The 17,609-nt window shown below is 40.9% G+C and overlaps 1 protein-coding gene across 1 annotated transcript in view; it reads right to left on the reverse strand.

The window, feature by feature from the left end:
* Nucleotides 1–17,373, reverse strand: part of fnbp1l (formin binding protein 1-like) — a 61,739-nt gene extending 44,366 nt beyond the window's left edge. The window contains exon 1 of the mRNA XM_008284293.1: nucleotides 17,266–17,373. Coding sequence (XP_008282515.1) covers nucleotides 17,266–17,289 — 24 coding nt within the window. The 5' untranslated portion in view covers nucleotides 17,290–17,373. The remainder of the gene's footprint in view (nucleotides 1–17,265) is intronic.
* Between the last annotated feature and the right edge of the window lie 236 nt (nucleotides 17,374–17,609).

Genomic DNA, 17,609 nt, shown 5'->3' on the forward strand with positions numbered 1-17,609 from the left:
TGTAATAAAGAAGACTGTGGGGTCTAATTTGGTATGGGCTTCTGTTGAATAGTTTCCACATTCTCACAGTGCTTACTTATACTCATTTTTCGGTGTGAACAAAAACTGGATATCGACATCGGTAATATTGGTTATCGGAAATGATAATATTGTGCATCACTAGTTCATTGCTAAACAAGAAAGTACAAGGAAAAATAAATCTTGGAGATTTGCAAACATCCAAAATGCAAGTGACTAACAGAACCTAACCTCAGCAATTGCTACTGAGATGGAGCAACAACTGGGCAACACAAAGACACACACACAGCCAGTGAAATTCAGCACAATGACTTTCAGTGGTTGTCCATGCTATTAACCAGAGCATTTCCTGTGTGTGTGTCCAATATGAAAGAACAGGATGTGATGATTACTGTATGTGTTCAACCTTCCAATGAGCTGTGTCATCAGGCCTGTGTGTACACACACACACACACACACAGACAGACACACACAAACAGCTCATTCATCTCAGAAAAAACCCACAGGATCCTTGATTTATCTAACCGCTGACTCAAGTGCCGTAATCATAGTCAGAGTTTGGCATGAGGCTCCCAGCTGTGTGTGTGTCAGTGTGTGTGTTGACCATGACACCTTCCCTCCACAGTGTTCATGCCGGTTAGTGTGGTCGACTCTGGGCTATGACACTTGGTTTGGGTGCTGACAGCTGGCGCTTTTTTTAGACAACAAGTACATCACATCCATTTTAGTCCATTCAACACGAACAAACAAAAATCCATATTTTCTTCCAATATAAATTCTTTTATTTGCCTTGGCTTGATTGCTGACTTGCAAAGCAACAGCAGGTGCTAGGACAAAGTAAACTCATTTATATTTAAGTATGTATAGCGACTAATATAGTGCAGACACAACTAAGTGCACAAAATTGACGACTTCCTTAGTAAGCAAGATCAGGTCAAAATGTGTTGGTTGGAAAGAATAGTTTGACTTTCTTGCCAAGAGCCATAAGAGAAGCTACAGCAGCAGTTGATTCGATTAGCATATAGACTAAAAATGAGAGGAAAAAGAAAAACATTTCTATGTGTTGAAACAAAGTTGAGGTTTTACAGGGAATTGCATTTATTACAAAAAATGCCATGTTGCACCTCCGGTTTTTGTATGGATTAAACACATCATGATAAAACAAATTCATTTGTGAGCGTTAGAGATGCTGGTGTTACCGTTAGACATTTTTATCTGGTTCTCAGATTGTGTGTTTGCTTTAAAACTATGAGTAATAGAGTCTTTTATTATTAGATTCTCTGTGTGCCTCTCAAATGAAGTGTCTTAGTTAGTGTTGTCACTGGAATATTCCCAACAATGTAACCACAGTGTTCCCTTATATCCAGTGGAAACTCCCCTTAAATAGCTTTCATTAACTCAAAAACTGCCTGCATTCAGTGGAAACGTCTCCACAGATAAGTCTTTGCTATGGTATAAATACGCATGCAGATTGAGAGAAATGCCCTTTAACATCCTGCAGGAAGCGACTGAGCATGACTTTCCTCATCATGTGACATGCTGACAGAGAACCTCTGCACAGTCTACATAAATGTTTTCATTTTTTGTGGTGTTTGCATTTTTTTAAAAGAACCCAGAACACTACCCTGTAAATGTTTACCATGTGGATTATCCATTAAGCCCATCTTATATGACCAATATTTGATAGGAGGCTACACCTTGGGTGTAGCGCAGCTGTCTGCTATGGTCATTACCTGAAGCAGTCTTTTGCTATGTTTGAAAATACAATTTTGTGTTTAATTAAAAAAATTATAAGAGATCGAAAAATGTTATACTACTAAAGCTCTCAGTGTCCCCTATTGCTGCCGAGTTAACGTTAGCAAAAGTTATATTTTCACAGACGAACAAAACAGGCTGCAGCTCAGACATTCATTTCACGAGATTTCAAATTAACGTGATTAAAAAATACTGAAACAGTGTAATTTAAAGTATAACTAATATTTACAATCTGTTGTGAGTTAGTTTTTGGTTGGAACTTGACTGCAATCCAGCTACAATGGACAAGACTGAAAAATAAAAATCGTCTCATTACTCTGGCCTTTCTCAACAGCAAAATGACCTGTGTTAACTTTTAGCAATTTTAAAACAATATGGAGGGTTTCCTCTCTAAAAAAATAAAGCTTTAGCTGAACAAACAGCCACATCGGGTAGCATAAATGTCAAAACAGCTTTTACATGTCTCAAAAGAGTGCACACGCTATCATCGAAGTGAAACAGTTGTAAGTCAAGAACATTGCTTTGAGCTAAATGTTCAGACCTCAGCTTGCTAACATGTTCATGATAGCCATTATGTTTTCTGTGTTAACTAACTTAGTTTAGCATATTGGGATGCTAACACTTGCAGGAATTTGGTTACCAAGCAAAGACTTGGTCAAACTGAAATGTTTACCTGCTCATGGTGCTAACTAAAAAGTCAACCGCCGACAGAAAGTCACAGCACGCTGAACAAAATGAGGAAACACTTAAAACCTATCTAGGGCTCCAGACTAACCTTTCCACTTGTAGCAATAGTAAGACAAACATTCATGATTTGGTCACACCTGCGTTACTTAAACAGCTCACATGCTCAGGTACACACCAACCCCGCATCTGCAGAGCCATGCAAAGAGAAGCCTCTAGTCTCACCAGTTAGTCACCATAGGACAGTAATTCATACAGAAAAAATTACTTTCTCTTCTGACATTTTATTCTAATGTGAGACTTCCTCGAGCTGAGACCAAGTGATTTTGTCTACATGACTGGTCACATAGGAACAGATCAATAGATTGTTTCATGTGTCCACTAGCATACAGCTAGCATACAGTCAAATATGTGTGAGCTGGATTTCTGTTATCCAAACACAAGCATCCGTATCAGTTCAAGGTAAGAGTGTTTAAGTTAACTTTATATTATCAATTGTCAAAATCACCACAGATATGTTGCAGTAATTCTCCACACACAAACGTCACAAAAGCTAACTTTATTTTCTTTAGGCAAACGTAGCACTTGCCCATATCACTAGTGGACTATCATTTTTACCATGCGCTTGCATGTCTTTTGTCATTGTCTGCATTTATATTTTTGCATCACATTTGGCTTACAGAACTGTGTTAAATTATGTCAGTACTGACTACCAATTTCTGCTATCCCTTGCAAACCTACTACTAAAACCAGCAAGACTATCACTTACTGCTGCTGCTTCTACAGCTTTCTTGCACCTCTTGAGAGATTAACATGGACCCACAGTGTGTCAGTGTTTCTGTTGCATTCTTGTGTGTAAGAACTTTCAAACACTAAAAGGGTTTAAATGGACAATGCCAAGCCCAGGCTAGGTCAACACAAAGTAGTGTTTGTTAAAGACTGCTTTGGGAGACAATAGTAGGTCACAAAGTGGCTTTAAATTGGTTCACAAATGACTGTAGAAATCTGAATCCTGTTAAGAGACTACTGTTGTCATCTCATTGAGAATGGTTTCCCCCCGCCTCGACTCTGCAATCTATACTTGGCTGATTCAAGTCTGGGATGAAAGCAAGTCTTAGGTCATTGGGGAAAAAGGCCTCCAAATACATGTTTAGCACCTTGAAATAAAACGTGAATAAATATTTGACAACCCCATCTCTTATTTACAAAAATACGCTTTCTGACTTCGAGGGTGCACGGCTGTTCAGTATGTTAACATCCTTTATTCTGCACTCGCACTACCTGACATATTATTCTGGGGTACCCGCTGTAACCAGGGGGTACACCATGTACTTCATGAACATGTTACCAAGGTAACCAGCAACCCTCCATGCTGAGCAGCTACTGAGTGTGTGTGCAAATGAGCAGCTCAGTGCTGAAGGCAACACAGAGCAGTTTTATTAGGCTCTGAAACTTCAGTAGCCAAATAAACAGCCTGGGAAAACTCTTGTTGCTAGAATTAACATTGTTTCCTCATATGCAAGTAGGCTGAATGTTCGACGGGGGAGGGAGACAGTGAAAGGAAAGCTGGGAGAGGAGTGAGGGGGGCTGTCCTAGTTACGCTTGACCCCAGTATATACACTCTCTGTACATGATGTCTTTATTTATGGTATGTGACAAATTCCTGACAAAAGCCAGTGTTTCCCATACATACGCTTTTCAACCACAACAACAGAAAAATGCATCAGAAATACGTCTCTTCAGGGCTTCAGACTGACTTTCTACATTGGCTGCAGTGGTTTACCTGACTTTTACATGCACTGGCACACAATTTAAAAGCACCACAATTTTTTTTTTTTTTTTGCCTTTTAGTGCCCCAAAATTAAACTGAACCTGTGGGCTTTTGCAGTGCATTGTAAAGAAGAGAATGCTGTGCCACACTATTTCTTAGAGGTGATGTGCACTCATTCTGACAATAACTGATAAAGAAAAATCTGCACGTAACAAGTTACCCATTCCAGCTTCTCTCCCACAAGAGAATAATACAAAAGGGCTGAGAATGCGCATGGACAATGGATGTGGAGCAGTAGTGACTAGTGATGGGTTTATTACCGACTTGTCTGCAGTGTGTTCATAATTAATGGGGCCTACTGGCCTACCTCTCCCAAATAAAACAATCTGCTGGTTTTGCCCAAACACTGTACCAGTGTTAACATTGTTGTGTACAACTGGTACATCAAATCTGCTGGGATGATACACAGCAGGAAACAGCAAAGGCAGCCAATAGTAATAACACAAATACCACATATAGTAACACCAATAAAGTGCATAAAAGACATCAAAACATCAATAAAGACACAAGTTGTAATTCACTATTGTGTCTAACAGGCTAATAATTCCTCTTTTAAAGTGACACAACTGAACCAGCATGAACCCAATAAATGCAGTACTCTGCTTGTACACAAAATATCCAAACTAAAATAGAACAATTAATTGCATTGTCTCAATTTGTACGTCCCAGCCTCAGACACTAGAAACACCTGTGAGTCAATGAGCAGGGCTCAGTGCCATAGTTGAACAGTAGCCAGCAAGCAGTGGAGCAAAGGAATCAGTTGCAGCAGCCGCAGAGCAGATGATCGCCAATCTGCAAGGTAACTCCTGAATGTGGGCGGGGGGGAAACCAAAAACATTACACACATGCACATACACAGGCCAGCTACATGTTAGGTGCACTGGTGCGACCAATGAAAATGTGAAGTTACACTTGACAGCTTCTTGGACGCATGTGCTCCCAAAATGGCTGCACTCAGGACATTCCTTTGTATTTCTTGTAACTTATGCCAACTGCTATGTCAGCAACAAGGATGTACAGAATCCCCTTGAGATGATTCCTTGAAGTCAACACTTGTAAGAAAAACTGTCTTAGGAATTTTTTAACCATGAGACAATGACCCCATGTGAGCCTGATATGCAGTTGATGTCACAAAAGATTTTTTATGCACTAGTTTCCCTTATAATTTGTTAACTACAAATGAATGAAAGGCAAAACTGTGCTTAAATGTTAGAACTTGCTCCTTCTTTTTGAAGAAGAAATGAAAAAGGACTGAATTCACATGAAATGTCACCCTTAACTGTCAGAAGAATAATTAAAAAAAACCTTGATGAATCTCACCACTTAGCCTAATGCACAAAACACCTCAAATTTGAAAACAGATAGATTGTCTTGTCTCACTAATATACATCACCTACACCAGTAGTAAAAATCTTCCCATATGTAACCCCAGAGAGAAAATATCTTCAAACAGCATTTCCACATCACTAAAGTCTATTTGAGGCGCTGTGACATTCAACCATTTTATAAGACTTCCCATTTTATCTCAGCCTGTGGGAAACCCTTTTAAAAAAAAGTATCTGTGTTGGAGAATTCTGAATATGATCCCGAGGGAAAGGAAGAAGAGTTGGCTGAGGGGATGAAGAGTGTTGGTGCGTGGATGGAGAGGAAGTGAGAGGTGCAATTATTAACAATGGGATAAGAAGCCCTAATGGTTTATCATCATGTGGCAAACACACACCCCCGCGGGTCATTACTCACATGAATACACACACAGAAACACTGGACAAAGAGATGCTTGATTCACTCATGCTTAATTGATTCTCTATGCATTAATACTGGTAGCTAAAAGCACCTTTAGACAGTGCCACAACAACTGTTGTATATGTTCACAGCAAATGGCACCGTATGAAATGGGTGTAATAAAACCTTGAGTGATTTTAGTCTCTGTCACTTTGATTGCTTCTTTTCCCCAAAACTTTAGGCAGAATACTAAATTTTTCCATTGCCGATTAATTTGTCAATTAGGTTCTTGTTTAATTGATTAGTTGTTTGGTCTGAAATATGTCTATCAGTGTTCCCCAAAGCCCAAAATATGACAATCTCAAATGTTTTATTTGTCCACAATGCAAAAGGTATTCAGGAAGTAGAAAGTATGCAAATTTAAGAAGCTGAAATCAGAGAATTTGGAGGTTTTGTTCTTAAAAAATCCTGTAACCCATTCATCCATTATTAGAATCGTTGTCCATTATTTAAATTAGCTGACATCTAATTGAATATCTGCTGTAGCTGCAGCCAGTAGAGAATTCCTTCACCTTCTAGTGGGCCAGAAGGTATGCTGTCATCCATTCTAATCATGTTTAAACTGAAAGTAACCGCGATAACAGCTCCCTGTGGTTTTGTGAATGAGTTCCTGTAAAATTTCTGGTGAAGTGTTCACCCTGGAAATGTACAAAATGGAGCTTTGTCACATGTGGTAAATGTAGTGACAGGGTGTACTTAAACCAAACTGTCTGTGATCCTTTTCTGAACATAACCAAGTAGTTTCGGTGCCTAAACTTTACCAAACACTGACTGAACATGAAAGTGAGCATGGAGTGTAAAACAGCAAGTGAAAATCAAATCGAGCATTAAGTCAACATATATAAAATCTGCTGAGGTGCGCAAAGGCATCCTGGTGTTGTCCTTGTGTTTGTGGTGTTTTGTGTTTGAGCCTGTATGTCTCCAAGCATTGTGGTATTGTGTCCATCCACAGAGCAGATAGCATCAGTGCAGCAGGTGAGCAGGTTTAGCCGGTAGCTAGTGTGTTTAGTACACAACAACCAAAGGACATCAGCTAGAGGACATCTAGCATTCACACTGGCTGCTCTAAATGTTGCAGGATTACAATAGACTCCATAGCAATGGAAAAAAAAAACCAACAAGCTTAAGGCAATTTCAGTCAAAAGACATTAGCTCATGAGTAAAATAATTATTAAACTGGCATTATGAGTGTTACAGGTATCAAGTAATGCACAGCTAATGGACGCAAAGTCATTCAGGGGAAATGATTCTACTCATTGTTGATTAATCCATCCATTTACACGAGACAAAAACACTGATACTCTAAAGAAAAGCTGGAATTTAGAGAAGGGTTTTGCCTTAAATGGCTTATTCTGTTTTTGAGTGATCTCTACAGCTGATGACATTTTTCTTTAAATATATGAATATACTTATTGTTTCAGCTCTAAATCATATATAACACAAGCATGAAATGGCATAGATGAAAGCTTAACATCTCATTATGTATGTGGTGTTACATTCCCCTGCCGCATCTTTATTGAAATGGAAATGTGAAAAATCTGATTCAATAAACACTACAATCTGGGGGACTGACTCCCAAAAGTGATACCTCCAGGAACTAGCGCATAATCAGCTGCACAGTTTTTCCACTTTATTCACCCTTCATTTCTGGATTTATTTTTATATATATTTTTATTTTAGCTCATCTTACTTGTAAAAGTACTTGTGTATATGAAACCTACTGTGACAGAAACATCTTGCTGCACCAAGCAAGACAAGTTTAGGATGTGCAGGGACACAAACAAATTTAAAATTTGATCCTTTTCTATGAAAAGTAATGAAAAATTCATGTATGTAGCCTGAACATTTGAATACAAAAATCAGCATCAGGATTAATTTTAATTTAATTCAAACTAAGAATGTGGGTTTTTTTGTACAGCTGAAACCAACTGATTCGATCCTCAATCGCCATGCATGTAATATTAATACAGTGCGCATTATCTTACACTATGTTTGTGGAAAATTCTACTGGAAAATGTATTCATGTTAAACACAACCAGACAGTGATGTCTGTTGCTTGCTAATGCAGAGAATTAAATACAAAATATATATATGTACAGTACAATATAATGCAAAAATCATGCAAAAATGGAATACTGTCAAAAGGAGTTCTGCTTATTTTAATTTATAAAATGTCAAAAAGTGGTAAAAATTGCTTTGACTAAAAAAAAAAAAAAGTTTCATTTACATCACCTATGATAAAAAAAAATAAAAATAAGCAGCCAATCTTTTTATTTAAGAAGCTGGAACCAAAAAATATTTGGGATTTTGCTTTTAAAAAAACGCAAAAGCTTTTATACCACATAACCACAACATTCATGGTTCGACTCCCTGCCATCTGGCTCTTTGTTGCATATCATAACTACCCTCCCCCCTCTCTCCTCCTCAGTTCTTCTCTGCATCTCTGCTTACGGTATGCGATTAATGCCAAAAAAATGTATTTGCCGATTCATTTTCCTTCAGTCACATATTTGTAGCAGCATTGCCTACGACAACAAGAGGAAATAAAGTGATGCACATATACTACACATACATACCCTTGAATGAACACTATTTTCTAATCCACCACATGTCACAGTTAATAAACAGGGAATCAGTGTGAGATCTATACTATCGTCTGTGTGCGTGTTTCACAGGAAGAGATTGACAGCAGCCAGCCGCCCAGCAGAGGTTTAGTGTAATGACTGGGTTGGAGTTCGAGGGAAAATTCACCAGAAAAAATTCCAGACATCTTCCAATTTTCCACGTGTCCTCAAGTCTGCATTTTTATCCACTGGCTAATAAAGTAACTGACTAATAAACAGATGACAGACAGTCTGACTCCTGGAAGAGAGCACAACACTAAAGGCAGCTGTAGCTCTGACCAAAGCCCTGCATCCAGACAAGCCATGACTCTGAGAGAGCCCGAACCATTTCCGTCTGTTGTGATTCACTTTTAGCTTCTTGGAAAGAAATTATAATAAGCACTGATGTTGCAACAATAGATGAAAATTCAGAATATTATTAATATGCTATCTTTATGACTAACATGAGGGAACACAATTGAGGAATAAGTTTAAAATATGTTGTATACCACGAGTCAACTAAGAACAGGCCAGATTTTATTCATGATGTCTCCAAATGGAACCAGAATTATTGCCAAAACTAACCCTCCAGGCACTGTGCAGATAGCAACAGCAATAATAAAGTTAAATATATCCTTTCATATCAAAGAAAAGCAGCATTCAAACCAACAGCGAACCCATACAAAGCAAGGATAGATAACACGCATTGACCCATTTAAAGTGACAGCAAACAGGTTCATCCAGGGTCACTGCACTGATCTGAAAGGCGTACAGGTGTGGATGGTGTCTGAATCCAAGAGGAGCTCGACTGCCAAACAGCTGGCTTGGTGGATGCAGCTGTGATTGCATCCACGGGGAGACAACAGGAGGATAAGAGGAAGGAAGAGAGGGAGGGACGAGAGGAGCAGTGGGGACCGACACTGAAAAAACGCCAAGAGGAAGAAGACTCTGTGTTTGTGTGTGCTTGTGAGTGTGTGTTACTGCTAGTACTTCCAGAATAAATTAGGTTTGGTAGACTGTGGACTGGTCATTCTATAATTCATTTCTTCCTTTTGGTAGCGAGCTGCCTCATTTGTCACTGTCTACACTTGCTTGTGCATTTGTCATCCGTGATGTTGCCGACACCACTCACACAGATTAAACATAACTACTACATAGAAACATGGAAAAAAAAAAAAAAACACACACACACCTGGGCTGTGGGGTGCACTACAATTCCTTGCCACAACAAATGATTACTAATTGACAGCCACAGTGTAGTTTCTGAACTCTCTTTGTCTAGAGACAGATCTCTGTTCCAGTTGAACTTGCACAGAGTGATATGAGGAAGTTACCAGACTTCATGTACTAATAGGAATGATAAACGTGTAATCTGTCACACTCTAACAGCAGCAAAAAAACTTAAAGGACACCGGGAGTGATGTCATTTAAGCATAGTTTGTGCTGTACAAGCCAACATAGTCATGAGAAGGGATGCATTTGTGGGGAACTAAATACAGTCTAAACCTGTCAGTATAAAGTTTGAAGAATTATCAGATGCTACAACACTGAGCAGCTGTTAATGCATAATGAGAGAGAATCATAAACTCCCACAGCAATAATTTCATTTGTGCAAGGTAAATAGCTGAATAGTTACCAGTAATTTACCATGAATGTGCACTGGCATGGAGCCACTGTAGCTGGAAGACGACACAACCTGAGCCAGGTTCAGCTGTTTTGCGGGACAACTTTGCATCTTCTGCTCAGTCTGTGTTGGCAGCCCTGCTTTGTCAGTTGAGGTCACATTCAAATATATGGCAGGACTGTTTTTTTGTTTGTTTTTTTTTTAAAGAACACTATTGTGTGTTTGAAGGCTGCTTAAATCAGCCAACACAACTTAATTTACCCCAAAATTATGCAGTGTCTTAAATTTAGACAGCTGAGACACAGTAGAAGTTTAATAGTTTCTGCTAATATTATTGAATTTCTACAGTTCTAAATAGTAAATTCAGTACTGAAAAAAAACATCATCACAGACATGAATGGCTCCATGAAAATCCCAAATCACAGCTTCAAAAAACAACATCCACAATATTGACAGGCATCTGTTGAGTCATGCCATCTCACTAGTCAATTTCATCCAATAAATGAAATATTGACATGGGCACAGACACATCTGCAAAATAATCATCGAAAAGAAAGACGACAAAAACGTGAGTAGGTACAGTAGTTAGTGTCTGCTGCCATTTTGCACATACTATTAATGTTGGGATCTGTTTATCTAAACTCAGCTCGCCCTGCTCTGACTGACATCCCATTCATTCTTGATAGATCCTGTTACTGCCAATTATCCCACTGGGATCATTAAAGTTTCATCTGATCCATTATGCCTATAGACTCTACTTGTCACTCAGTCCATCTGCCTTTATCAGTTCACCTTCTACTACCCTATGAAAATATCTCCCTCCTCTCCAGTCATTAAATCTCCTCCCTCTCTTACTCTTTATAGGCTTTCTTCTCTCACACCTCCTTCCTTCCTCTCCACCCTCATCTTCCTCCCTGTCTCCAGGAGATGTGTGTTTGCACAATTTTGTTAATTAAGAAAGACATCCACCCTAACACGCAAAGCAATGAGGGCTTTAACCATCATTCTCACACATCCGGGGCTGAAAACAACATGTTGTCTGACTCGCACACACAAACCCACCCACTCACACACACACACACACACAATGTGTTGACAAGCTTGGCTAGACCGGGTGTAACAGCTTGTCGTGTCCAGGCCAGTGCCCTCAGCTTCAACATGACTTCATTCACACCCGCTGTGACCTGCAGAGAACCAGACTACTGCCCTACTAAACAACAGAAACCCTCTCATCACAGCTTTCACTGTCTCGGATCCACAAGTCAGTGAGAAGACACAACAAATGGAGGTTTGAGATTTGCACTGTGTTTGCTCCAGGCATCACAGAGAAATGTGTCATACGTCCAGTCCATAAAAGTAAAGTCACTGGCAGGTAAAGTTCAGACATGGCTAAGTCTCCAATAATAGCAAGGACCATGGGCTAAAGCAGGGGTGGGCAATCCTGGTCCTCGAGGGCCACAATCCTGCATGTTTTCGATGTTTCCTTCTTCCAACACACCTGATTCACATGATCAGGTCATCATCAAGCACTGCAGAAGCCTGATAACGATCCTGATCATTTGAATCAGGTGTGTTGGAAGAGGGAAACATCGAAAACATGCAGGATTGTGGCTCTCGAGGACCAGGATTGCCCACCCCTGGGCTAAAGTGTGAATGAAAACAATCAGCTGTGAAGTTCTGACTACAACCAAACCAAAGATGTTAAAGTCATCAGCCAGGGCTCACTGAACACCCAGAGAAAGATCAAGGAATCTTTCACAAGAGTCATTATTCAGCTAAGTTGATCTATGAGCTAGTGCTATCAAGTGGATTTTTACATTGCAAAATGTCCTGCTCAGTATTTATCTAGGTCACAATATCTAAAATCGAAGGAATCCATGTCAAGGCTATTCGCATATGTGTTCATCTTTAATAAAAATACTCTCTGGGTGACTCGATGTCTGAGTGGGCGAAAATGCCCTTGGCAGCTGAGTTCCCGGTTCAGCTCCCAGCTGACTGGACCTTTGCTCTATGTCTTTCCTGCGCTCTTTCCCCACATTTCCTGTCCATCTCCGCTGTGCCATCAATGCAAAAGGCAAAAATAAATAAATAAACTCTTACTCTTAGCTAATACATATTATTATCAGACCACCTAAACACTGATATTACCATGTGCCTCAAATATCTAGTATCATTCAGGCTAAAGCTTCCATTTCCAATGCCAAAGGTTTCAGCAACTTGGGGCTGGGACAGCTGACACTCACTGTACGTGAGACCTGGGTTTGCCGAGCTTAACAAACTCAAAAAGCATCCAGGTACACTACAGGGGAAACTTTGTGTAAACATCCTCTGTTGTAGATGAAGAAACAGGCAGGCGAGGGTCAATGGCGATCATCTTGATTCCAGCAGAAACAGAAGACATCATTGTTTAAAAATCCACAGCACAAAGGAACTTTGAACAAAATGGCCCAACAATCTGATATGGAAGTTTGGATGTTATGGTGGAACTAAAAACTTTGAACAATGGCCATAAGCTTCAAAAAGGAAAGCTATTGTGTACTCGTGAGAATTTAAAACCAGTAAATGTTGTAATTTCAGCTGGATAAATTTGTGTTTTTAATGAAAGTGTTGCAACTTTTCTATCACCATCAAATTCCTTGCAAATGTATCTTTGATATTCAATATATTCCCAAATTCCGAATGCAAATTACTCCATAAAAGAAGATAACATTATCTGAAAGCAGCACAGATGCTCCCCGACTGTCAGTACAATGGGACCACTCTGGACTGCAGCCTATGAATATCACAAACACAAGTGGGGGATAACAGGCACCCGTGTATGAGTCTGAACACCACCTGATGCCAAAAATACAAACAATCCTCTTGCTGAAAGTATGAAATGATTTACACATAACCCCGGTGCCCTGTACTCAAACAACGGCTTCCATGGGACACCTGAAGGAACACAGTAACAACCCTTTGGCAAATCCACAAAACACATGAAGGAAAGAAAAGCAAACTCCTGTGAGTCTTTGATCAGAGGGTATAAAACCTGCTCACTACTCTGAATCTGAGTTTCCACAACTGGAAGTCTTTCCATTTAACAGCTGACAGTCTTCAAAGTAAAATCATAAGTCTTGCCAGCCGTTTAAAACCCATCCTTTTTCCTCCACCTTTCCACTCTCTATCCCTTATCCTCGTCTTTCAGTTTGGCCGATGAGTAGAGACGACCGCCTGTCAACCTCTTGTCCTTCAGTCAGACTTGGCTGCTCCACTCTGCTGGCCTCCAGCTCACCTCACCCAGACAGACCAGAGCACAGCATGGCAGCATCCTGGCACTAACGCACACACAAAGCGCAGACAGAGCTTTAATTCAGACAAACACTTCCTACTTTATGTGTGTGTGTGTGTGTGTCGGAAGGCAGGAAGCCAGCGCGGTAATAGGATGTTCCTCACTTGCTTTGTAATGTCTCAAAGAGCTGGGTTTGAGCCAAAACGCAGAGCAAAAGCACTAGGCTTCACTGAACAGGCTGCTTGCTTTGAGATGCTTTTTTAAAATGTATTGCTTTTTGTTAAAAAAATAAATATAACACCGATGGAATTTAGAGATAACACAGACAATTGGATAAGTAGTAGTCTGCTGGTCCCCAGAATGGGGTCATGATGACACAAGAAATATCTGAGGGATCACAATGATCATAAATATAGCAAATTAGGGACAAAAGAAAAAACATTTCTGCTACAGAAAATACATTCATTGTTTCAGACTACCCCTTAACCTCTGATATGCTTCGTTTAAAAGGGTCACATTTTTTTTGAAAAATGGGAAGCACTAATGTAGCTGGTCAAAGGAAACTGCTGACACACTGTCAAGCAGAAAGTGCCCAAATCTATGTGGTCGTAGCATCTCAAACATTCAAATTTGCTACTTTTCTTTATCTTGCAAGATACTAAAACAAATATAATCACATTTTGCAATATTCACTTCAACCTCTAACAACAGCAGGAGGGACTGTGCTGAAAGAAGTCGAGGACTTTAAGTAACTGGGCTCAGGAGCAAGATCTAAAAGTGAGGAAGGCACTAGCATGGAGGGCCCTGAACGGCATGACCAGTGTATGGAATGCCAACCTCCCCCGCCAAATCAAACTCAGCTTCTTCTACGCAACAGTAGAGTCTGTTCTCCTCTATGGCAGTGAATGCTGGACCTTGAAGCCAACCCTACAGAAGTCTCTAGACGGGTGCTACACCAGGATGTGGCGGGCAGTGCTTAACACATAACCAGCGTGATCCTGTACGAGGGGATACCAAGGGTGAGCGAGAAGATCGCTGAAAGAAGAATGAGACTAGCAGGACACTGTCAAAGGCATCGAGAGCTGCCAGCCAGCAAATTGGTGCTGTGGGAACCGGCACATGGGCATCGGTCACGAGGACATCCCACACTAACATACGTGGACATACTCAAGAAGGATGCAGGAGCTCAAAGTACCAACGAGCTGGCCAGATGTATGGAGAATCGGGACGACTGGAAGCAACGATGGAGGGCTCGTCTGAGGACGACCTAGAGAGACTCTGAGTTCTGGGAAACTGTGATGCCCACTTTACACATTCTCTTTTTAAACTAAGGAATACCAAAACAAATCAAGAACTAAACAAAACAAGTGGTAGTTGACACCATCAAGTATATGTGATGTAACGCAGCCATTGTCTGTATACATAAGGTAACCAGTTAGCCAACATCTGTAATCCCTACTATGTTACATTTACAATAAAGAGCCAAGTTAAATTGGGATTTTTGTAAGGCAATTAATCTGAAAATAAAGTACACTGACTGACAATAGATGGGCAGTCAGCTGTGAAACACAACAGCTAATGAACAGTTCTACATGTTATCTTCCGGACGATAATCCCTAATCTGACATCAGACAGCCAACACATTAATCCCATCAGCGGACTCGGGGGATTATGACAGTCTGTCAGCCAGCGTCTACGCATAGCAGATCAGATGTGCTTTGCTTAACTACAGCACTGCGAAAGGACGATGCAGACATGAGCGCAATCCCATGGAATATCCCAGTATTGGGATTTTTACATCATTATTTTTATTTTGCTAAAATATGCTCTTGCCTTAAGACTTGATTCAGAATCTGCTGTTGAATTTGAATGCAGCTGGGATGTTTTGTATTCCAGCTACCTGGTAAAAATGTTTTGATGTAAAGTTAATCTTGAATTTCCTCTCCCAAGGTTTCCTCCATTTCTGCTTCCATGTCCTAAAGCCTTTTGGAGTGTTTTCGTTGGAATCTTAGAGAGGTTAGGACAGGACACAAACTATTGCATGATTTTGAGAGACGATTATTCCTCCATTCATCCATCAGGTCTATTAACAGAATCTTTAAAGGGTTGCAGGTTAGTTACAGCCAATTCTATACCTTCATGCTGTTTATTGAAAAATACCTGCTGGATTCAGATTCCTACATGTTAGACTTTGCTGGATCACTATGTGTTCTATGCTATTTGAATAGACATTTTACAGTTGGAAATGATTACTTTACTGCCCAAAAACTGTCATGCACACCACTTGTACAGGAGCTCAAACATTAAGTAAATTTCTCTGCCAGTATTAAACCCATTCACTAACCAGTCAGTCTCCATCTCCCTATCTGGGAATACAAACAGACACCATTGACCTTCATGCTATTAATACTTCTTTGTACTCAGTAAGAGGAAGGAGAAAAACGCAGGAGAAGAAAAACTGAATGGAAAACATGAATGGGGCAACGTGAGCACAAAAAGAAAACCCTGACAAATCGTATCTGTGTCCATGTGTGCTCTATTTCTCAATCCTTTTGAATGTGACACGAGCAAACTGTTGTCTCTTTTGTGTGCGACAGCGTGGTCGTGTCACATCTGAGGGCTGAGCAAGCAAAAAATTAGCTTATTTTAAACTGCAGATAATAACCGGCGAGGTCAGCTGGAGGAGTATCATCTCAGGGAGGTGAAGCACTGCCTCCTCCTCTTTCTGCACACACACACACACACACACACACAAACACACACACTGGGAGGGGGGATGCTGCTGGTTGCCTCTCTGGTTACACAGCTTGTGATGGCCAACACCCCAAAAATACAGGCTGGAGCCCACCATCATTCTGAATTTGAATAACATTCACCAAAGTAATGGCTGCTGCAATAAACAATTAGCATTATAGGCAGGATGATGAGGTAAAATGAGATAATCTGTCATTCTGGTAGGAACAGCAGCTCATGTTTGACAGTCTCACCTAATAAAAATCTAATATGACTTCCACATAGCCAGTCACAGTTGCAGTGCAAAGGCAGGACACACGGTCTGAGGTGTGTTATAAGACTATATAGGCTGCTTCTGTGGATACAAGCATGTGCCCCTTCTAATAACATGGCAGACAAAAGACGAGATAAGCGGCAACAAAGAGATTTCGTCGGTCAGTATGTGGATGTTAAGTTGAAGGAGACGGAGCGGGACGGTGGTCTCCCTCCACCCCGCTGCCTGCCCGGAGTCCCTGCCTGCCACAAACAGGGTGTGACACACACACACACAAACCATAAAAACACAACTTCGCAACTTGCCACACAAACAAAGAATATCCATTTAAGCGGGCACGTCTGTTAATAAAGTTGCGACCGCGGGCGGAGGAGAGGCAGCGTGCCTCCCTCCTCCCCGGCCCGGCCGCCCGTCGTGCCCGTGTGTCCTGCAGCTTTGCCAGCCTATTGTTCCGCCGCTGTCACAGCCGTTAAGGTGCACCGCGGATTAGCTTTAGCTTTAGCTTTAGCGCAGCCGGCCAGCTAGCGTCAGCGCCTAGCCGCTCCACACACAAAGCTACAAGGTAACGCGGCACCTTTCTTCCACTCGATTTCCCAAAAGAAAAAAAAAAAAGTCGCCGTGGTGTCCGTGACAAAACACAAACGAGTCCGACAGCTGCTCAAAAGCACACTTGGTAGAGTTTAAACATACCCAGAGCTCCGTTCCCCAACTCATTGCGGATTCCCCCTTTGAGTTCTCCCGTATTGGACGCAGTTTTCCCCGCTCAGACTCTCCTAAACTGCCGCTGGGACTCCGGTCCTCCTGACTGACTGTCTGCCGACAAACACTCACTCCTCCTCCTCCACCTCCTCCTCCTTCTCCTGGAGCAGCAGGGCCGCCCCAAGCAGGGGCCCTGGACCGCAGAGGCCCTGCAAATACTGTGTTTCAGTGGTCATAGTGAGGTTTAAGAGGGAGAAACAAACAAAAAAAAAGAAATTATCAGCTGTGATTTTGCATACAAGAAAATGTAATATAATTAATAATAGAAAAAAAAA

Source organism: Stegastes partitus, unplaced genomic scaffold, assembly GCF_000690725.1.
Source record: "Stegastes partitus isolate 25-593 unplaced genomic scaffold, Stegastes_partitus-1.0.2 Scaffold353, whole genome shotgun sequence".
In the NCBI taxonomy this organism is placed as follows: Eukaryota; Metazoa; Chordata; class Actinopteri; family Pomacentridae; genus Stegastes; species Stegastes partitus.